This window comes from Bactrocera neohumeralis, unplaced genomic scaffold (assembly GCF_024586455.1).
Source record: "Bactrocera neohumeralis isolate Rockhampton unplaced genomic scaffold, APGP_CSIRO_Bneo_wtdbg2-racon-allhic-juicebox.fasta_v2 cluster11, whole genome shotgun sequence".
Classification (NCBI taxonomy): domain Eukaryota; kingdom Metazoa; phylum Arthropoda; class Insecta; order Diptera; family Tephritidae; genus Bactrocera; species Bactrocera neohumeralis.
In genome coordinates this window covers 5332792-5356479 of record NW_026089624.1, presented here as the reverse complement: position 1 = coordinate 5356479, position 23688 = coordinate 5332792, and the positions used below count along the sequence as shown (strand labels likewise).

At 33.1% G+C, this 23688-nt stretch overlaps 1 protein-coding gene across 14 annotated transcripts in view; it reads left to right on the top strand.

Annotated features, from left to right (window-relative positions):
- LOC126765670 (paired box protein Pax-5) overlaps positions 1 to 23688 on the top strand; it is a 169690-nt gene that overhangs the window by 16360 nt on the left and 129642 nt on the right. For 12 of the 14 annotated variants that reach the window (XM_050483301.1, XM_050483292.1, XM_050483291.1 and 9 more), the window contains 2 exons: positions 2151 to 2327; positions 2839 to 2877. In XM_050483301.1, the coding sequence (XP_050339258.1) occupies positions 2270 to 2327; positions 2839 to 2877 (97 nt within the window). In that variant the 5' untranslated portion in view covers positions 2151 to 2269. The remainder of the gene's footprint in view (positions 1 to 2150; positions 2328 to 2838; positions 2878 to 23688) is intronic. The other 2 variants (XM_050483299.1, XM_050483295.1) reach the window with 2 other exon arrangements.

Genomic DNA, 23688 nt, shown 5'->3' with positions numbered 1-23688 from the left:
TTTCCTTTGCCTTCAATGTAGACTTTTCCAATGCGTTAAAACCCTGCCAAAATTATTGAAAAATAATTATTTTTTCTTGAGCAATTACTTGAGAGCTGCGTACCAACCTTTATGCGCAAAAATGAAAAATGGTGGGGATACCGTCGTTAAGACATGCGTTGCGATCCTACCTTCTATTGAAAGCCAAGTTCACTGAGCTTATCTGTCCTGAACAACTTATTGGTGAGCTACATACGGAACGAGTCGATCGCGAATGTATTACCGATGTCGTTCCCTCCGACATACCGTGGTTGAAGAATTTTGGTGTACATTTGACCTCCATGGAAGAGCAAGTACCATGGGAATTGTGACCATATCGTGCTGCGCAATATTATGATGCCGAATTGGGAGAGTGGGGGAACCAGCTCCATCAAAACCGATAGAACATCGGGAAGAACTACGCAAATAATAAACAACGCTCATCAAATGAAAGTTGGCAGCGTTGGTGACAAGCAGCGATTTGAAAGAAACATTTGCATCTACGGAATACAATTCGTCTTTACATCTAGTGAATTATGGTCGATTATGAATGGTGTGGAAGTTGATATTTAAACTTAAAAAAACAAATAAATGTAATTTTGCTAATAATGAACCGCTATTAAAAATGAAATAATTTGAGTTGTATTTTATAGATATTGCAAATTCAAAAAATAATTTCTTTAAGAATCCTTTTTATTTAAAAACTTAGCTTAGAACTATAAAACAATGTGGTAAATCTGTTAGGATAATCAAACACTCCCATTTGGGAACGAGTAGGATTCTGATCGCCGGCGTATAGCTAAATTCTGACATATAAAACGTATATGTAGTTTGTGATTACAAAAATTTATACTTAAAATTCAGAGAACATGGCTATTATAATTATCTCTTGATTTATCTTACAGTAAAAATTGTGTTTTACTGTTCAGACGAATATTATGATATGTAATACCAAATTTTTCCACAATAGTTATCTCTTTTGGTACACTCATTATCAAAAATGTCCATGAATAAATTAACTACAACGCTTAAAAATATTTAGCATATTTATTTATATCAAGAAGATATAATTAAATCTTTTGATAACAGCATTAAACTTCATTCTATAACAAAAATCGAAAATAGTATTTATACATGTACAAATATAGTATCTACTATAAATTTATAATTTTATATTATAGCATTTTCGCTTTCTGCAACCCGTTTTGACCTCTCGCCACCCTTATTCACCAGAGGTGGCCATGATGTTTTATTGTGAACGTACACTTGAGGGGTAGGTTAAGGACTGTGAATGGCTCTTTTTTCTATTGTGAATGGGACTTTCCCTACTCCTCTATACCACGATAGAAACTGAGCTTAGTATGAGACGAGCCGATGACAGTTGGTTGCAGCTGTCAACCTATACTAGGGAAAAAAATATCGCGCTAGCCCGGGATTCCCCTAACATTTTGAGAAAAATTACATTTTTCTTAACCTTTGAAACGCTTTAGCGTCTAAATTATTTGACCTAGATAAACATACAACCCAATTTGGACATGTAACGAACATGAAAACAGATAAATCAACCGTGCTATGTGATAGAAACATACCAAAGTTCATATATTTTCATACAAAATAGCCAAGCACCATTGGTGCACTAAGGTGTAATATTATAATATCCTTTCTCGTTCTTTTCGATACGATATCCTCGAATTTTTTTTTCTGAATTCTATAGACAATAAAATTCTAGGAAGCTACCTGGAAGCGCAAGTCTAAATTTATTTTATCTAAATATATTTAAATAACATTTAAAAACAAAATATGCCTGGCCAGACCCGAGGGTCTCGATGAGGGTTAATACAAGTAGACGGCGTGGTTTTTACTTGTACGTCATCACTTTTTCGACCAATAGAACTGTCTTAAACTTCTTCGAAGAGGGTTACCAAAATACATTGTTTCGACTGTTCTTTAATCTTTTGTGTATATCAGTAGATTCATATGTCTTCGAAAATTAAGAAAGTATTTTCAACATTAAATACTATAGATTATGTTTTATCTATGTATGTATGTTTGTAAGTCCCATATTTACATGTAAGGTATCTTCGCTTTATAAATATAGCAATCATCCATAATTTTAAATATTTTCTTACAAGTACACAATTTAAATAATTACAATGGCAGTTACGGGTGTGATGAAGATTTGGGGACTAGTTCTTTAACAACAAATAATCCGATAAGCGCTGAATCTTCAACAAATTCAACAGCAAACTTCATGCAACAAACCGCGGTAGAATGGTTAAACGCAATGAATGAAGCTCAAACATCTGTCGGTGAGTGTAAGCATTTTTTTCATATCAATGTAGAGCTATACCTATAAAAATCCAAACATCGAAATGGTAAGAATATTTACGGTAAAACTATTTTCAGTTGAGAATTACATTGCTGCAGTATATATTTTACTTTTCAGAACAGTAGTAAAGAAAAATGGGATTTTCTATGGGCGGTATCCGTTAAATAGGCATTGTTAGCAGTACTATATACAAATATTAAACTATAACTTAAGAATACATTTTCTTAAATTGCACATGAATAATGTTGCCTCCATTATAGATTTAATCCAAGTGAAATTCTACAAGTATACTTGATATAAACAATATCTTAGAAGGGCACAAATCTGTTTCTTCTTCCATTAATTGATTATGTATACGTATCACAAGAAAAATTGTTACGTATTGAATATATTGATTTGTGTTATTTGTAAGCTCTTTAAGTAGGAATACGGCTTATAAATTATTTGTTATATTATATATAAAGCGAAATTACTCTTATATCTATTTTCAGAAGACAATCATAGTTCACAAGGAAGCTTATCTGGTGATGGTAAGTTGAAAATAATAAATAATTTTAAACTATATGAGGTTTATATACAAAACCATTTCAATTTTGAAATACTACAGCGAGCTCCGATGAGAGTCATCTTTTACGAATATCTTTAATACGGTCCAATCATAAATTAAAAAAATGGTCGATTTTCAAAAAACCGACAAATTTTTTAATGATATGGCATACGCATTTAATAGAGATGTCAATAATTTGAAGATTTTATATTTCATTTTACGATCACCCAAAACAATTTCAAGAATTTTAGTGATTTTTTCCTTAGCGGAGCTTATCATTAGTTTAATGGAAGAAGTATATTTTGTGACCAATAATTCGAGAATGATTGGACGAAATGTCACAACGCTTCTAGTTAAAAGCCCGAATCCTTATCAGCATATATGTACATATATGTATAATGCTAAAATGCAAAAAAAGAATAAATTAGCAAAAAACAACCTATTCGCAATAACATCTGAAACAATTTATGCGTAAAAACATAAAAAAATCCGTATTATGAGAAATATTACAACAATGAATTCACTATTGCAACTTATTAATTTAATTAGTTTTTTTAAATTATTTTAATTTTATTCAGAATATTAATACAGTTCTTCCTAAATGTTGCATATTTATTGTACCAATAAACAACGGTAACCTCATTTACAATTTAATGGATGCCATGGAAAAGCAATTAACTCAGCGGCTTGAAAATATACTCACTGCATGATTATCTTGCTTGTTGTATCCTCGCCAATTCGCATATTTCAACGTAAGCCTTATCATAAAGTATTATATAAAGTAGTTTTTTTTTTGGAATGCCATTCAATTTTTTATTCGTATATTAGGGCTTCCTGTTTACAATAATTGTAATAAATCCATTCGAGTTTAAGGCCTTCCATATTTTTCTAAAATCGATTCACATACCAGTTAGCAAAATATTTCGACTTAATAGGTGGAATTATATTATACTATTTTAATATTTCATACATTTGTTTGAAATAAGGCATGAACATATCATTTGAAGCCATATAATAGTGATTTAAGCAAAAAATAGATAAATGTAACTTCACACGACTTCACACATACTACAAGTATGTATGTTATTGGCTGTAGTGTTTACTTTCTTACCCAATATAACAATTTAGACTAGTGCAGAAGCCTTATTATGAAGAAGGGAAGAAATTGAAACTCATCGGAAACGAAAGATAAAATAACGAACATTCAGGGAAAAATAATTTACATCTGAGGCCGAGAAAGGGAAAGGAAATCCGCATCGTTATTGAATTTTTAAGGGTTTAAGGGGGTATTCTAGTCTGGAATTTTGAAAAAATCGATTTTTTTTTGCATATTCACGGTTTAACTCTATTTCCGGCAAAATTCCGAGTCCTATAGAAAACAGTTATATGGAAATTTTGTAGGTAATGAAAAGATCTTTAGCTTTAGTTTACAGTGTAAAAAATTTTCAATAAAAAATCTTAAGTCAAATTTTCAGAATTTGGTTTAATGTGTGTTGGCTTTATGATTCCTAACATCTGTTCTTTCTATTACTATGGCAAATTTGCTTAGAAAACCCAAAAAATAACCAACTAAACAGCTGAAAATGTTTCAAAACTCTTTTTTTATTTCATCTACACATTTCTTAGTATCAGCTGTAAAAACAACAGTTTTAAATCGTTTTTGCACGTTCTGAGAAAATTTATCGTAGTAATTAATATACACTTTTTCAACACCATCAGGAAGAAGATACATATTTCAGCAATCATAGAATCTAATCATATGATACAAAAATCTGAATGTTAACTCGAGATTTTTCGATTGAAAATTAGGGGTTTTCTCGAAATTAAGTCAAAATAAAAAGGAAAAATAAATATTATTTTTTCTTTTAAAAACGAAATTTTAATTTTTACTTCCAACAGCTGGATTAAAAAATAAAAATCCTTTTTTGCTTGAAAGATTTTTTCTGAAAGAAGTTAGGGATAAAAACTGGGTATATTATGTTTGCCACCCAGAAGGAAACAATGGACTCTATGATATTATCGATCAGTTTTTGCGATAGCGATCCCAAAAAGCGTTTCACTTGTCGGAGCCACCGATATCGGACCATTATAGCGTATATATTACTACCATACAAATTAGTAAATGGTACAGTAAAGTTTTAAATCCTATTTTTTACTAGCCATATTCCTTTAACTTTAGATACAAATGTTGAGTCTAATTGCCATTTTTTGTTGATATACGAGTATATGCCCCTGGAGTACGATTTTAGCTGTATTAATTGCTTATTTTATCTGTGACTGTCGCTAAGGTCAGATGTGTTCTTTTGAGCTGTTTTTCGTTTGTTAAAAGAAATGGATCAAAGATGGGCAAAAGCAAACCTATAACGCAAGCCCAGGCTCCATATTCGCTAGAGATAGCTTCGAGTAACTTTTAATTATTTCCATTAATGTCGTAGTTTTTTTCATAACTCGACCTACATTCTTGAATCTATAATAAGAGAACTTATACTCAAATTACTATTAATAAGTTATACAAGGTGTTCTAGGTTATGCATTGCGGTGGTTAAGGTATACATTAAATTATATTATTATAAACTTCTAAATTTTAAGAGTAGCAATTTAAACATTTTTCAACCGAAAAATTATTTGAAAGTATTAGGGGTATTATCTTAATATCTAGAGAATTATATCAGAAAACCGGTACGTAGCCCGATACTCTTGATTATTTTTTTTTTCGAGAAAACCGAGCGTATTTGGTTGCAGTTCTTTTCTACCATTCCCAATATCTAGCTATTGTCCCTTTATATTTGTGCTGGTGAATAAATTTTCAATTGTACGCGCATATTTTTTGTCAACCAATGTGTTATAACACTTCACCATTCAACGAACAGACAATTGTCAGACAGTACTAACGAAAAGTTCATGGTTGCTGTTTAAATCTTGCTTTGTTCTGTGCAATACATCGAAAATATTTGTGAGCCATTATTCACTCATCTCAAATTATTATTGAACTTTTTCTCAACACCGCAGCTACGCCGTTATTATTTACACAGTGCATTTGGTTTGGTTTGGTTTCATTCGCCCATTATCTAGCAAAGTAGCCGCAGAAGAAATGTCATACCAGTTCAAGGTCCAAGAAAACACTGCCTTGCTCAGTAGCAACGATTGGTATAATCCATGTATATGAAATTTTAACACATGCTTATGCTTTTATAAGTATAAGCATAATATTTTTTTATATATGAATTGTTTCGAATTTTAGCATAATTGAGATATAAACTGTCCTATCTTTAATGTTGGGTCAAATTGAAAACAGTATTCTAAATTAAAAAAAAAACGCAGTAGTTTAGGAGTTTAACAAAATCAGTAGCGTCAGATGCATTTTCTCATCCTACGTTTTATGTGACAGTCCACGAGAATAAGACAAACAGTATTCATATTCTTATCCCCAAAAATTTTCAGGAAAATATCTTCAGCCGACCTTGAGTTTAAATAGTTTAACAGCTTTCTTGTACATAGTATACATATATATTATTTCCCTTAGCCTTCACTGAGTTACAACGGATATCCTCAGAACGTACGTCAGATACGTCAAAACGTCAAAAAAAAAAATCATTTGACAGTTTTTGAATTAATCTAAAAATATATTTAAATTGTAACATTAAGATTACTGCATAGTGAAGAAATTAATTTCTATATTTTAGTCAGAAAATAATTTTAATTTTTTTTAATTTTTGTATGTCTCAGATGTTAATATGCTACTAAAGCATTAACTAACTTCGCTTCCCAGCATTAATTTTAAGCTTCTCGGCTAGCGGTGTCTGCGCCAATAATGAAGAAGGTAATGCCAAAACATTGTAAAGAACTAAAACAAACAAAATAATGACGTTTGGTAATATTTATCACTTTGCTTAGAATACATATAGCAACTTATACAACATATGTACATACATATAATTATCGTTTCGTCGTTCATATCTTGAAGGAAAATGAGAGATATCTTGATCTATGCAAAATGCGAGAGTAGAAAATGTTGGGTTACACCCGAACATATCCGTTTCTTAGTTGTTTATAAATACTTATTAAAATTTAGCATACAATATTTTGCCCCTTACACAAATACCAAAACTCTCAGATTTAATATCACTTGACAAATCACTTATAACTTATGTTTTGACTTCTAGTTCTTACACCCATTGGGAATTATTCTAATTATGATTATGACGGACAGTTTCATTTTCACTCTCCGACAAACGCAAAGCAGAACAAGTAAGGCGGTATTCAGTTCGGTTGTAACCAAATATTTTATATCTACTACTAAAAACTACTTAAGAAATAAATTTTCATTATACGACGAAATTGTCAATGGATTACGATAAGTTTTGATATGTTTTTATAGGTCATTGTCACACTTATTTTCATAGCTAAATTTTTCTTCGGGCTCGAAATATTTGTTTTAAAATCAATCCTATTTGGTGAAAGTTGCATTAAATGCATTAAAATATTACACATTTTGACTGATATAAATAGTTAAAAGTTTGATAAGGTATAGAAAAAGGCTTGGACTGAATGCCTTAACTTTTGATGCAGCATAAAGTTTTTAATGATTATTAAACTTTGTTCGTTAGTTTTTGAGAAATCCGAATGAAATTTCGGACATAGGTGCATTTTGAATTTATAATCCCTTGTCAAAATCGGCTAGATCGAACAACTAAATTACAAATCTCCCATACAACCGATTATTTAGCTTTTTTAATCTTTACCTTAAAAATCGCTAACTCGAAACCGGTTTTAGGACCCATAGTCTCTTAAGTGAATTTGTTTAGAAGGATAAAAAAATTTGGCCTGCTCTGATGTACAGTACACATACATATGTATATTGTAGTATAAGGGCTGGGACGCGACAAATCTGACTGACGATCACCCGTATTTCAACTCGTCTCATACTGATCATGTACATATATGAACATATATTACTCGACATCTATATCGATAAGTTTAGATGTAATAAATAACTGTTACGTGAACACAAGTATTATACTCTGTAGCAAGATGTTGCGAGAATATAAAACCGCTGCCGTTTATCCATACATAAACTCAAAAATAAGAATAATACATAACATAAGTGTAAGCTTCAAGTAAGGGGAAGCTAATTTTTGTGGGAACCAAATATAAATAATGTCGCAAATTGATAGATTATAAAATGTTAACTATTTGCTCTAAGTGCTTTATTTCAAATAATGAGGCGACTGAAGTAAATATATTTGTTATCTAAGTGTTAGGCGAAGTTATAAACCAATTTTTTGAATTTTTAATTTCACATTCTGTCTGACAAATTTATTGTTATGTTAATAGGAGGATCAGAAATCATTATATTTGATACATACATATGTAGGTCTAAATGAAGAAAGTCCCATGCCAAGTTTCCATAGTATCATAATAGAGTTGTGTTTCAATTGATGATTTGATTATCTATTAAAAACAAAAGTAATCAAGGAGGACTGAAACTGGCCTTATATGTGAAGCCTTGTCAAATTTTGTAATTTTTTTCTAAAATGTTTAATAGAAAAGTTATGCACCGAATTGTAAACAGGAACATTCATGAAAAGAAAAGCGGCGCTGCGCCATTTGTTGATTGCTTTTATTTCTAGCGGTATTGTTCAGAGATTTATGATATTTTTTATATCACCTATTTTAACATTTTAAGAAATGTAGTAACCATTTTATGTTGATTAAATAATTATAGCATTTTTTGTTATTTAGTATTAATTTGTACCCAGAATATTAGAGCAATATGACACATTAGAAAAATCCCCCTACCTAAAAGAAGAAAATAATTATTATACTATACCCTTGGGCGGCATGTTATGAGAGTATAAAGATGAACAACACTTAATCGACGAATGCAAAAATATTATTACCTACTCTTCTTTGTCCTCTTAGAACCACAATGATTTTATTAATATTAGTGCTAACATATAAACGAGGGTTGCAAAAGCTCTCAATTAAAAACATGTTGGATGTTTTCTCCATCTAAAAATTATTTCAAATACCACCCGGAATTCTCATTCAATTTTCTGCAATGTGGCAAATGTTAAGTTTGCTTGAGAAAGATATCCAATAATGCAGAAAACCACTCATACCCTCCACTTTTTCACACCCGATGTCACAAATATCAAAACAAGGTACATACAAATTTCACTTCTTTGCCTTTCATTTCACTTAAATTGGATTTTCTTTCCGCCACCAAATCAAGTACACTGTTTTATATCAAAGGCTGTTACTGTTTCTTCGTAAAAAAGATATTGAGTAATTTCCATTAAACAAATATTTTAAATTAAAGGAACATATATGTACAACTTTGGAATAAAAATCTAAATGGTAAAAATGAAAATTAAGGTAAATGCAATAATTACTTTAATTTTAAAATAAAACTTTTTTGAGCTGTCTAAATTGTTACTGTTCCAAAATAATTCACAATGAACTATGTATTTTTTGAATTTCAGCCGCGTATTAAGTTTTATTGGGTAAACATTGCTTCATTTTTAAATTCATGTCTTTAGTCTGAAATTTTTAATTCAGTCATACAAATGTAGCTGTCACTATACAAAAGTAATTTATTATGCAAATAAGGAAGGGAGTTCGGGTGTAACCGAACATTTTATACGCTCGCAATTTGCGGCGGAGAAATATTTTTAAATGCAGCAAAACTTTATATTAGGAGATGTGATTTGGCATATACATACAAACATATGTGGCATATCCAATATATGTAAGTATTATGCGTTCAGTTAGTTTTGTTAAAACATTATATATATTGGCTGATACATTTCTTATGAATTTAATCGGAAGTCTGAAATTTGTATATTTAGAAAATGAGGCCTATGCTAGAGACACAATGTTATAAGAGACATTCGGTCAATGAAGTGCTTTCGGATTTCTTAAATGTTGACTGGTACATACATATACAGTATAAAGCCGACCGGAAGTTAGAAAATCTTATTATTACTTATATGGGAGCTAATATAAGTACTGACTCATTTCTGGTGAATTTCGACTTAATCGTACACTATTATCAAGAAAGGACGCTCTCTGAGTTCTAATAATATTCCTCACAGATATGTATGAGTTTCCACTGCGATACATTGTAACAAATAACGTTTTGTATTATTTAGAGCCTAGTATAGCTCTTTATTTATTTTTGCTTAACAGCATTTTGTGGACAAAGCATTGATACCCATATTTCATGGGTACTAAGGAACACGGGTACCAAGTTTAAGCAAGATATCTCAATTTTTTCTCAAATTATGCTTGCATGGACAAACCGGACAGACAGATAGTTACTAATTTGGAATTTAACTCGTCATCCTAAGTTCGTCTTTATGTATAAATGTATGTATAAATAACTCCATATGTATCTCAATTAATTTAAGGTGTTATACTATGTGTTACTATAATACTCTGTAGCAACATGTTGCGAGAAAAAAATAAGAAATATCTTATTACAATTAAAGCTAATTTGAGAGAATAATTGAAAACAAGTAAGTTCCATTTTAACCGCAACATTTTTTAGTTTCATGTTGACACCTTACTACATCGTTTTGCTTCACTTTGCTTTGATAGGAAGTAGATATTTAGTTCAAAGCTGAAAAAGTGAAAAAGGAGAATAACAAAGTTTTAGTTTCAGTCCCACAGAGCATTCCCATATACATACGCATATTATACATATTTATAAGTACTTCAATGAATAAATGATTATTTTCTGTGATCGCTTTGGTCTGCGGTGACTCTTCCGGTTGCCTTTATATAAAATAAATTGTGTAAAAATGAAGCTGAAAATAATTGAACCAGTAAAAAGTGATCGTTCTTCTTTCATAAAATTATGGAGAGCAGCTAGTATTATAACTATAATCTCACAATTTGCAAGAATAAAGAATATAATTTAATAAGAAAGGGATAAGCAGAGCCGCAGAGGGAAAATCCCGGGTCCATGGGTAAAAAGGCGGGGGGAATCTAATTTACGAGAATGTTTTCTCACTTGGTTATTTATTTGCTTTCTGGTTGATGTTGTGTGGAACAACATTGTTTTGTACGATTTTAAAAATATACATATATAGAGGTTTCATATAGTCTTATAAATTTATAAGTTATAAAGAACCGAAAACATAGCGTTGGGAATTGTAATTGCGAAATCTGTATATAATCTACAAAAAATTTTTTAAACAAGCGTAAAAATTTATGATTTTACCATGCGTATGGTGAGTTCTCTAATAATACATAAATAAAAAATTATTCAAAAAAATTTAGGAATAGCAAGCCTTGACAGTTAATAAGAAGACAGAAACGTTTCATTCAAACATTTATTTATCGATCGAATGACTTAAAAACCGGTTCTTTGAATCTGTTGGTGAGTAAGTATTTTAACATGCACTTTAAAATCCCGCAATCTTCTATTATTTAGAACTTTGAAGTTATATTTTCGAGCTATAACGGCAGCGAATGTGCCGATAATAGTCTAGAAACCTAACTTCTTGGCTAATTCTGCTTCTAGGCACAGTGTAGTTAATCTTAAAATATTGCCCTATGTCGAGCATAATTGATGAAAATTTCTTATTAAAACACTTAATTCACGTTGAAAACCTGCAACAGAAACGGGAAAAGTTCAAAATATTCTCAAAGCGATGAAATTTTTTGGGAAAAGTGTTTCTAATTTTTGATCATTGATGACATGCAATAAGTTGTATGTAGTAAAAGGGGTTTCAAAATATTGCAACGTAAACGTGCAATCTTCGTGGGCACCACAAGGCGAAATAACTACACACTTATTTTTACCTTGGATTTTCATATTTCCCGCTCATATTACTACCATTATCGTAGCCCTGTCCACGGCAATCTTCCAATGTTTTACATATTAAAGTGGCAATAGCTTTGCCAGTTTTTTCGTGGCAATCTACAAAAGCGAGGAAACTTTCTTTTATCGGTAATCACAACGTCGAAAGCCATTCATTATTAAAAAATTTAAAGATCAGACAAGAATATGCCGAAGCTGGATTGAAAAGTCCGTAATTCGAAACTATATGCGACCGGTTAAATCATTAACAATAAAGATTTATTTAAAGATTTTATGAAATGATAGAAAAGGGGATTATCTACATATAAGATACCAGCATTAATAGTAAAAGTATATATACTATACTAATATTTATTGTTTGACGGCATGCATAGTTGTGCTCGGTATTTTATTTTTATTAAAAAATTGGAGATATAACATTTACATACCAATGATTTCACTAACAATAGCAAAATCTTTAAGTAAGTAAGTATATTTGTGCCAGAATATCATATTGTAATGCATCAGCAGTACTGGCTAACGAATAAGGTGAAGAGTACTGCAGCAACTGAAGCAATAGGAATACGACCTCTTCAGCCAATCAAATTTGTCTAAGGGATGAACCAAAAAAGTGACGCACCAATCAAACGCTTGGGAACTTTACTTGTATTTGCTTTGCTTACTCCTTCATTCATTTATTTCATTCACACTTATTGATGCTTATAGACGGTTTTGGAAAATAGTCTTGACCGTTTTGTAATTCTTATGGTTTTAGTACATTTGTTAGAAAAGTATTAGGATGGTTCATTGTCGCCAGATGTAATATAAATTGTTTTTAACTCTTCTTGTATGAAAAAGTTGATATTCATAAACATACATACATGTAATACACGTTTATTTATCATATGAATAAAGATGATTTGAGATGAAAGCGCATATGATGTTTATATTAAGTTGTCAAAAAAGTCTTGCGGTATTTTCGCTAGTTGGCGCTGAAAGCGCGTAGTTCTAGTTTTATTCGTCGCATCGGGTCATGCTATACCTTTTTGAAAGCTCATTTCACGCGCTAACACGTGTTTGATTGATTGTCGTTTCTTTTAAGTCGTTCGTGAGTTTTAGCGTCGCAAAAATGGAGCAGAATAAAGAGAAAATACGGCATATTTCACAGTACTACTACGATAAAGGCAAAAATGCATCTCAAGCCGCCAATAAAATTTGTGTAGTTTATGGACCCGATACAGTTTCCATTTCCTCCGCACAACGATGGTTTCAACGTTTTCGTTCTGGTGTAGAGGTGGTCAAAGATGCGCCACGCTCCGGAAGGCCTGTCGTCGAAAATTGCGATAAAATCGCTGAATTGGTCGAAAGAGACCGGCATAGTAGCAGCCGTAGCATTGGTCAAGAGCTGGGCATGAGTCATCCAAAATTCATTTCAATTTCAATAAAATTAAAAAAAAAATCATTAAAAATCCCGCAAGGCTTTTTTGACAACCCATTATATCAAAAGTAAATTCGGTATTAAAGTTTCATTGGCTATATATGTATGTATTCCATTAAGTGTCCCAAAAGACAATTGTGGAAATAGAATAACTTATTTTACACAATCGATGTCTCGACTTGTAGTAATATTTCCTTAAAATAACAACAGTTATACCAATTTTTTAAATTATTTCTCTAATATTTAAAGATAATGAAAACAAAGTATTTCTAATTGCTGTAGTGAAAAAAATAAATTTGCATTCACAACGCCTAGCATTTGTTCCTTAATATGGGCAGTTTTGTTTCTTCAGCAGAACGTAAGCACTACAGCGGAGAGCTAATATTTCAAACATTAATCTACAACTGATGCCATAAGAAATCAGTTTTATTCTCTCCCAATAATCGTATAATTTTACAGGTACTTAAATAAATATAAATTTTATAATTGGGTAAAATACCCTAGTGGGAATAAACCTTAAAATTTATTAATGAATTGAGTTTACAAGTTTACAAAAGTGATAATGTTAAGTTATCGTTGATTGTAATAAAAATTTATTTGACTCCAATTTCAATATCTTGGTAGGTGGAAAACCTTTCACCGACTTTATACTACTGTGTTTTATAGTTTTTTATACAAGGCAAATTTATTTTTTCTTTTAGGTAGTGAAGCTTTGTTTGTCATAACAAGATTTGAATGAATCATAAGTTTTAATGTTTTGATAAATAAAATACTACTTGGTACCACAATTGATGTGGCCAAGAAATTCCTTCGGTATTATATAAAATGGATTATGCAGAGTAATGGTCTCTGTTTATGAACAAAGTCTTTTAATAAAACTAACCCGACTTACACGGTGTAGCACATTGTATCTTGAGTCGGCTAGTATTCTTATAACGAATATATGAAATTGTTGACTTATTTGTTTTTAGTTTTTACTGGTCAAATATATTTCTAAAGCTACTGGTTCTACCGCTTGGGTTTAGTAATTTCCTGTTTCGATATACATGTGTATGCATGTACATTCATATGTATAATATAACAAAAATGAGTCAGTAGTTAGTAAGCTTTTGAAAAAAGTTACCAATTAGACTCTGGGAGTTTTCTTTAGTTTGATTTAATAATTTAATTTATAAATTATATAACAATGCTTTTTCTAATTGTGTAACTAATAGTGATTTGCATTAAGCCATAAATTTTAATTAGACTTTATATTTAATAAATTTAATATTTTTTGTAACAATTTGATTTATAAATAATAAGTCTTTGTTCTGGTATATACATATATGTACATATGTATATACATAAGTATTTTTCGTTTATTTTTTTTAACGCAGCACAAAAGTCTAAAAAAAAATTACACCCCAAGTTATAGCAAGCGAAGCTCTTATGTATGATATGCAGTTAAGTATGTAGCATGCACGAAATTCATGTTTCTTTATTCATTCAATTTCCGTTCATTCGAATGTTAACATCGGTCATTCGGGTGGGCCAATGTTTCGAAGTTATGCTTATAGTTACTTCAAAAACTAGATATTTTGTTAAACATTTTATATCAGGATAGAACAATGGAATGGGTAGAATTTTTTAATTGTGCGAAAAAACAGCTATCTTATACAGTTTGAGAATATTTAGACTTAGCTTTTGTGTAATTTTACATGTATATTAATGTATACATGTTCAACCAAATATATACTATATGTGCATTAATGTGGGTGAAGAAATTGGGATTAAAACTCCGCCTGGCGCATGCCAAGTTATTCAAATATTCATACAGCGGGTATCATTGTCGAGTTGTTTTCAACCCAAAATGTAATTTTGGTGGTGGAATTGGTTACACACTTAACCGCGTAATTGTGGATAAGAGCACTCAAACGTGATAATAATACGGTTTTTATCGCACGTCGTGCAACAATTGGTTAGCTGTTCACATTAAAACAAACTACTTGTGCCATATTATTAGTATTTAGAAACCAAATTTATGAAATTGGATTAAATCTGTCTATCTTAGAATCCATCTTAAATTAATTCAGTGATACACAAATGTTGCTACATTCAAGTTAAAGTGAAATTAAAAAATAAAAATATATGTATTTCGTTGCAATCGAATGATCATATGATACAAATAATATATATATATATATATACAAATTTGCATGGTTTAGATTTACAACGGTTGAAACAAAAATAAATAAGCGCGTACACACTTATTTGTATAAGTACATAATTCCTATTAATCTTGAGATCCTGAAATTCATATGTGACAGTGCTTAGATCCTATAGATAAAAATAAATACAATATAAAAATTTAACAACGATCGCAACGTCCAACTGCAATTTTATAAAAACCTTACATCTAAAAATGGATTTGTCAACGGCATATCGATACAATCAAAATATGATGGAATATTATACATGTAACTAAAGTTTTACACAATTCATACCGATATAATTATGAGTAATAAACAATATTACTTCGATAATAACTTAAAACAATTTTAAACCTTATCAGTACTTCCGGTTTTGCCGTGATCTTAAAGAAAGCAGCAAATGTTCCATTTACAAAAAATATATTGTATATGGTATACGTATATATGTATGTGCATACACAAACTCGAAGTTTTTATCTGAATCCATCTAAACATAACATAAAATTCGTCAAATAAAACTTGGGGTTGAATTTAAATCAGATAAATATTCACTATTTTTTAAACATTTACTTGAAACATGAAGATTATCAATATAGTAGTCTTTATACGGTTTAATATCATGGTGAACAAATTTCAAATTTTGAGAATCTTTCGAGAACATCATCTGTAGTGACTTCAATGTTATGATGCGTGTGCAGCAAGGCCAGGCCGATCAATCTTGAAGCATGTTCGTCCTCAGTCACGTTTTGTGACGCCGAAGTGTTGAAAAAAAGCGTTCAGGACTCGCATTCGTCACAGCAAATGTGCAGAATATGCGAAGAAAACTATGAATTATGGGGTATAGGTCTACATCGCAGTACATTAACGTTTCCAATACAGTAGTCGGTAACTTGTTGTCTTTTGAATTTTGCTTCTGCTTCCAATGGCACTGAGAGTGATCAAGTTCACCTTTGAGCTTCAAACGTCGCTCTACGATCTCATTATCCAAAAGGCCTTTGAATCTATCTATCAAGCAGTCAATAAGATTTTCCATTTCTTTTTCTGGAAGCAGCAAACTCAATTGAAATCCATCCAATACTTCTCTAGAAAAGCGCGTCTTCAATTCTTCGCCGATAGTATCCAACAGAGGAATATACACTTAGACCTTGTAGTATTATTCACAAGTTCTCACGAGGAATTTTTCGCGTTTAGTTTGTCGGCCGCAGATTCTTGATTTTTCGGTTTAATCGCTGTTTGTTGAAATCGCTTTCCCGGATCATTTTTAATCCCCCTCTGAACCTGCTTAGCATTATTTATTATTTTCGACATAAATTTTGTTCTGAAATAACATGCTATGTTCTGGTTTATATTTCTGTTACTTTATATTTTTCATAAATGTTTGCTGAAATTCTCCCCATTTCCCCCTCTGCATTGCATTTTTATATCTTCTTTCTTGTGTTACATTATCATAAATGTTTTTAATAAATTACAAGTATTTGGGTTTTTTTTAAGGTTCAATCTTTGTCTTCAATAACAGTACAAGATGAAGTTGCAATTCATTGCCAAAAAAAAAAATCATCGAAATGCGAAAACTTTGGTATAATGAGCTGGACACATAAATGGCGCAAACTAAAAAAGGTGGACTTCACATTGCATTTTTATAAATTTTTTGCCATACAAACGTTTTTATTGGTAATATTTTGTGCTGTAACCTTCATTTTTAATGATTGCTTCACACCTGCGACCCATACTTTCTCCGAGATTCTGACACTTAGCTATAGGTATAGCGTACCAAGTTTTTTTAACGGCAGACCAAAGATCGCCTATATTATTATAATTAACCTTTGCAATTTCAGTCTTGACTTCATTCCATAGGTTTTCAATTGGATTTAAGTCAGGGCTTTGCGCCGGCCAAAATATCTATCCTCTCTGCAGAAAACCAATTTTTAACTAGCTTCTACGCATGTTTGGGATCGTTGTCTTGCATAAATTTAATTGGCATAGACTCAAAAGCATATGATTCTGTATAGTTTTTTTAAATGTGCACGTATTGAAACATGTTCATTTTTTCCATAGATTCTTATGAGCGGACCTACACCATGCCGAGAAAATGCTCCTCAAACCATAATATTTCCGCCACCACGCTTTAATGTCTTCTGAGTGTACCTAGGACCTAGGATTATATTCTTAGCACTTAGCACGACGTACAAATATTCTGCCATCTAGTCCTATCCTGTTAACCTTTGTTTCGTCACTCCACAATACATTTTTCCAAAAATTTAAGCTTTTCTCTTGATGAACTTTGGCGAAGATTAGTCGTTTTGAAATAATTTTTTTTTCAGGAGTGGTTTATATTTAGACGTCTTCTGACAAGTCTAGAAGATATTTCTAAGCTCAATGATCTGTTGATATCAGCTGCTACCTGCCGTGATGATTTAAATGGATCATTTTTGACGATTCTTACTATAGCAGCGTCTGTACGCCCATCCGTTTTATGCGGTTCTGGCTTCCGAATCCGGCCTTTGACCAATACTTGGGAATTCTCCATTCCATGATTTGATTGCGTTGAATAATTTTTTAAGAGAAATTTCCATTAGTTTAACAATTTCGGCCACTTTTTGTCCTTTTCTATATATGTTCCAAATTATTCCCTTTCTTCTATTGTAGTATGCGCTCCGGATCCCATTTTATATTATTTCTTTCCCTGAAATACTTCTAACTATTTATTTTTCAACAACACCCAAAATTATGTTCCTAAATTAAAATCTGCGCGAGTACTACTTCTGCGAAATAATCTGTGTCATTTATGTGTCGCCTCAAAATCAGTATTGTCTACGCATAATTGATAACGATAAACAAAAAGCAAAAATCGACCGTCAGGTCTAAAGCCACACTGATAAGATCCATTCAGTTTGTCGGTGGTGGCCTTCAATCTTTTACACAAAACCCTCGATAGAACCTTATACGCGATGTTGAGGAGGCTTATACCACGGTAGTTGGCGCAGATTGTAGGGTCTCAATTTTTGTGGATTGGGCAGAGCATACTTAAATTCCAATCATTGGGCATGCTTTCGTCCGACCATATTCTACAAGGAAGCTGATGCACGCTCCTTATCAGTTCTTCGCCGCCGTGTTTGAACATCGGCCCCCGCCGCTTTGTTGTCCTTTTGACGGTTAGTTGCTATTCGAACTCCTTCATAGTTGGGCAATGGAGAATTGCGTTCGCCATCCCTCGGTGTTATACATTCGCTGCCATTAATCGGGCTGAAGAAATGTTCCCTCTAAATTTTCGTATGCTCTGAGCATCAGTCACTAGATCACCTCTGAGAATTCTACAAGAGTATGCTTCGGTCTTGGGACCTTCTGTAAGTCGCTGAATGTTTTCGTAGAATTTTCGAGCTTTACCCCTGTCGGTCAGTTTGTCAAGCTCTTCAAACTAACGCATTTCGCCCTCGACTGTTTCGCCAAAGATACCTTCTTTGTGCACCTTGGCGTTAACGTCGCCAAGCATGATTTTGACATGGTGGCGGGGACAGATCTCACAGAATCACTCCAAACGCTCAAAGAAGGCATCCTTGGTCACATCATCCTTCTCTTCCATCGGGGCGTGTTCGCGAATCAGCGATATGTTGAAGAACTTCGCTTTGATGCGGATTTTGGCTAGACGTTCATCCACTGGAGAGAATGACGGTACTCGGCGGCGGAGTCTCTCTCCCACCACGAATCCCACACCGAACATGCGCTCCTTTATATGGCCATTGTATTAATTGCCACAAGGACCTACTCGCCCCAGTCTTTGTCTTGTCCATCGCATTTCTTGGAGGACATCAACCAGCTGGGCAGCGGCACCTTCCCAAATAGCGGACCGGACATTCCAGGTGCATGCCCTCAAATCGTAGTCCTTATTTCGTTTGCCATGGTCGTCATCAAAAGGGGGGTCTTTCATCCGAAGCTTGTTGTTCTTTTTCAGTGGGTGCGTGTTTTACGTGGCGGGTTTAAAACCCAGCGCACAACCCTGCGGAGGGGATGTTTCGCCTTCTCACATTAGCTCGCCTTCAAACGGATGTTCTTAAGCTACCCAGAGGATACATGGTCAAAGACCGGAAGTCGTAAGCTGCTTGAGCCATATGTAAACGAATCGTTTCTGGCCACTCCCAAGTGAATGGCGATCAGAGACCTTTTCATCCATCTTCCAAGCGTTAGGTACCAAATATGTGGACTCTAGTATCTATAGTCGACATTTGATCGAAAATATATGTCAAAATATGGGATAAACAATTGAAATTCAGAGAGAGTCCTTTGCAGACAATAGTAACAAAAATATGTTGAAAAGGGTCAATACTTCACTGAGCTCGCATATATCTGAAAATTTTTGAACCTCCGGGTGACATTATATTACATATATCGTCCAATATTTGAGTTATCTCAATGGAAATTACAGAAAGTGTTTTTGTCATAACAGTGTATCTACCTAAAATAGATAAAATTGGGTGAAAACTTGACTTAGCCTCTATACAACTAGTATCATGATCTTCGAACATCCAGCTGGCCTTACTCCATATGATTAGTGATGTTATGCAAGAAATATTGATGAAAAGTTGGGAACATTTTATATGTTCGGTATATGTTACCTATGTATAGTCTTGGTTAAAATATATACAAATTGAGTCAATACTACTTCCAACTCCCATATACTACTTATAATAAATTTCCTTTTTTAACAAACATTTTGTCGATTATGTTGGTCTGTGTATGAGTATAGATTATATTGCCCATGATTTTGAAAGTGGTATAAGTCATATTTTTTTTGTTTCGAGATATTTAGAGTTTTGCATTTTAAAGGATTAAAAAATATTCTTGCATTATGGATTATGATTTTTCGACAGTAAAGTAGTCCCAACGAACAAGTATTTATTATGATTGTGAAATTTATAGCCATTTTTAAAAGAAAATGTGGTTTTTATGACTTGTACCACTTTCAAAATTAACTGCATGACTTTATAAATGACTTATACCACCAATAAAAAAATTTTATTAGTAATTCACATTTTATTCAAACTCATTTCATTGTGACTAAGTAAGTTATTCATTAGTATTTAGGGAAATAAAGTTTGTAAAAAATTGGTGGAATATGGGGTAGTAGATCCATCATATCTTTACGTTTTTCTTTTGTTATTGGTCTAATGGTGGTGTATAATGGAAGTAAATCAATATTTCCGTATATTTAAGGTCTTCCTTTTTTAGGTGAGAGGGCTAATACTTTGAATTCGGAGTTGTCATCCAAGGAAGTTTTATAAAACATTTTATATGGGGCATTTTTTAGAAATCTGATCCATTGTATGTTTAACCAAGACACAGCTTCTCCATTGATGTTTTTCTTTCTATTATTCGTTGATTCTTTTAGTTTTCTTGTAGAAATAAAATCTTTTTGATCCATTTGTACTACCGAAAATGGGTTTCTCATCTTACATGATTTTATTAAATTATAATAATGCTCAGGGATGTATAAAAAATTAGATTTTTTAATTTGTGTTTCTATCAAACCAAAATCGCGATCATTTGGCAAAAAAGGATGGCCGGATACCATAAATTTATGATCAATTGTTTCAACATTATTATCAGATGACTGAACAATTTTTAACCATATTAAAGCTCTGTAATTGTTTCGATTTTGTCCTGAGCAGGCATCACTGTAAGCCATTATATGCTTTTGAGTGGTAATGTCCCGAATGTGCTTTAAGATGCAGGACGCAACTTCCTGTGATCCTCTTGAGGCGATTGTTTCATCCCATGCATACATTTTAGCATTTCCATTGTTGAAATTATGAAACCCTAAATTGTGTACATGCATGTTGCGCTTATAGTAAGCTACCGAAACAGAAAGTTTTGGATAAGGAAGCGCTTTCTATAGCTCAAATGTGAATCCGTAATTTTCACTCGGGTTATCTTTTGTTTTTTGTATGTGATCTGTTAAACTTTTTCTAGCCTGTTCGGCACTTTTAAGATGTGAATCATGAATTTCCATAAGATACAACTTCTCGTCTTCACTACTGGATGCTTCAATTTTTAGTTTTATCGAATCACACTTTTGGCACGTGTCTTTACGAGGAGTATGAAAATTTAGGTTGAACTCAGTATTAAATATTTTTCTATAAGTACACTCCTTTACACATGATGTATTATTTTCGTCACATTTTTCCACATATAGCCCATACATTTTTCGAATATCTAAGTCAGCACTTAGATACTTTCAACCTGAAGTGTGATGTGATGGCGTGTAATAGCTCTCACATGTTGGAAAACTCAGAATATGATCTCGCATTACTTTAGTTTTTTCTTCATCTGTTTTTCTAGATGAACAAGCCATTTTGCCACCACCATCTATTCCAGGTGTTTCAGAATTTAAGGCACGGCTTAATCTTCCGTTAGATATTTTGAAAGTATCCAAAAAAACAGTTTTGCAAACAGAAACTTCCGAACTCATACATACATATAGATGAAACTTAAGACTCCATTTTCTCATATATCCTTTGTGATTTCTGGAGTGTTTTTTTTTGTTGATTGTTTTCTAATCAAACCATACAGAAACATATTCTGTTTTTCGAAACTTGCTAAATTCCAAAAATAATCAAAATTAGCTTTTCTGTCTTCATATCCGATTCCATTTAAACACTTTTTGGAACAAAGACAATCTATATTTTCGAAAAGTTTAGCATTCACGGGCTTAGAGTTTTTTGTATCATATTCCTCTGCACGATATCATGTGCATCATTCTGTTGATTGCGTGTTATCTTTCTTGATTTCATTTAAAATGTCTACAATTAACTTTAAATAGTAGGTTTTTACATTAAAAGTTTTACTTCATCATACCTGAACCACTATCTGAAGACATGACAAAATTACCTTGTGAACACACTGACTTATACCACTATCAAAACGAACAATATCTGTATTTCAGTTAACAACTAAAAAATAAACACATTTTAAAGAGTTAATTTGCATGGCGTGCTGCTAATCTCTTCAGATTATGTTATTTTATTCAGATTTGTAAGTAATAGCTGATAAAATAGATTTTCAAAATTTTTGACTTATACCACTTTCAAAATCAAGGGCTCATATTTATATATAGATGCCGGGAGGTTGGAGTCATGTGTAAAAGTTCACGCAAGTGAGGAAAGTTCTCTGATTGCCATTCACTTGGGAGTGGCCAGAAACGATTCTTTTACACATGGCTCAAGCAGCTCACAACTTCCGGTCCTTGACCAAGAAGAAACCAAGAAATGCGATGGACGGGACAAGGACAGAGACGAGTAGAACCTTATGACAATTACTACAGTGGCCATATAAAGGAGCGCAAGTTTGGTGTTGGTTGGTGGGAAAGAGACAAATACTTGAGTACTATCATTCACTCCGGTGAATGAACGTCAAACCACAATCCGCATCAGGCAGTTCAACTATCGCTGATTTCCCCCACGCCCCCGGGAAGGAAGGATGATGAACCAAAGATGTCTTTTTGGCCTTGAGCGCCCCCTTAAAAACCCCCCGCTTGGGGTGGTGTTGTTGGCACCAACCCCGTCAAAATTCAGCCCCCAGAAACATTCCCAAAGGGGTTTGGGGGCTGATCGACTTCGGGGGGCCAGCCTCTAGCCGCGATTTCAATTTTGGGATCCCCCCAAAAATAAAACGCGAAACTGACGTTGGCAACAAAAGCTCCCTCAGGAAAGGGAAGGGCCTCTCGACCATACGATCAAACTGGTTTTTGAAAGGCTCTCCTATCGTGCATTCTTCAACCCTGGGAAAATGCGGCTGCAGGCTTAGAGAAGGTACCATCTTCTTAAAAATGTACGCTGTGGCGTATCCGACGATTTGTATTCGGCCTCAACACCCGCGCCGTTAGTTCCCTTTCTCAGGCTGGACAAGGAGCAAGTTCTCGGCAGAAAAGGGCAAGACAAATTCTTTAATCTTTTTCTCAAAAAAACGTCTCGCACTCGCATTGGCCCCTCCTGGACAGTCATCTTTGAAGTTTTTTTCACCCCCAAAAAAAAGTCAAAATCAACCGTATAACTCCAACAGGTGTACTTCCCGGTGGGTGGCTTTGGGAAAAAAATTCGATGGGAAAGATGAGCTGAAAGGGTATCGACGACATTGACGTTCAGCGTTAAAGACCCCCCTGGCTGGTCTGTTGTCCGGATGAAAGAAAAAAACCCCCCCTCAAAGTATTGACGCAGTTCCCCCGGGGAAACAGAGGAAGAGGAAGGCCTCCACTCCGTTGGAAGGACCAAGTGGAGAAGGACCTGGCTTCGCTTGGAATATCCAATTGGCGCCACGTAACGAAAAGCATGGCGCGTTTTTCTCGGCTTTTGCGTAAAAGGGGAAAAA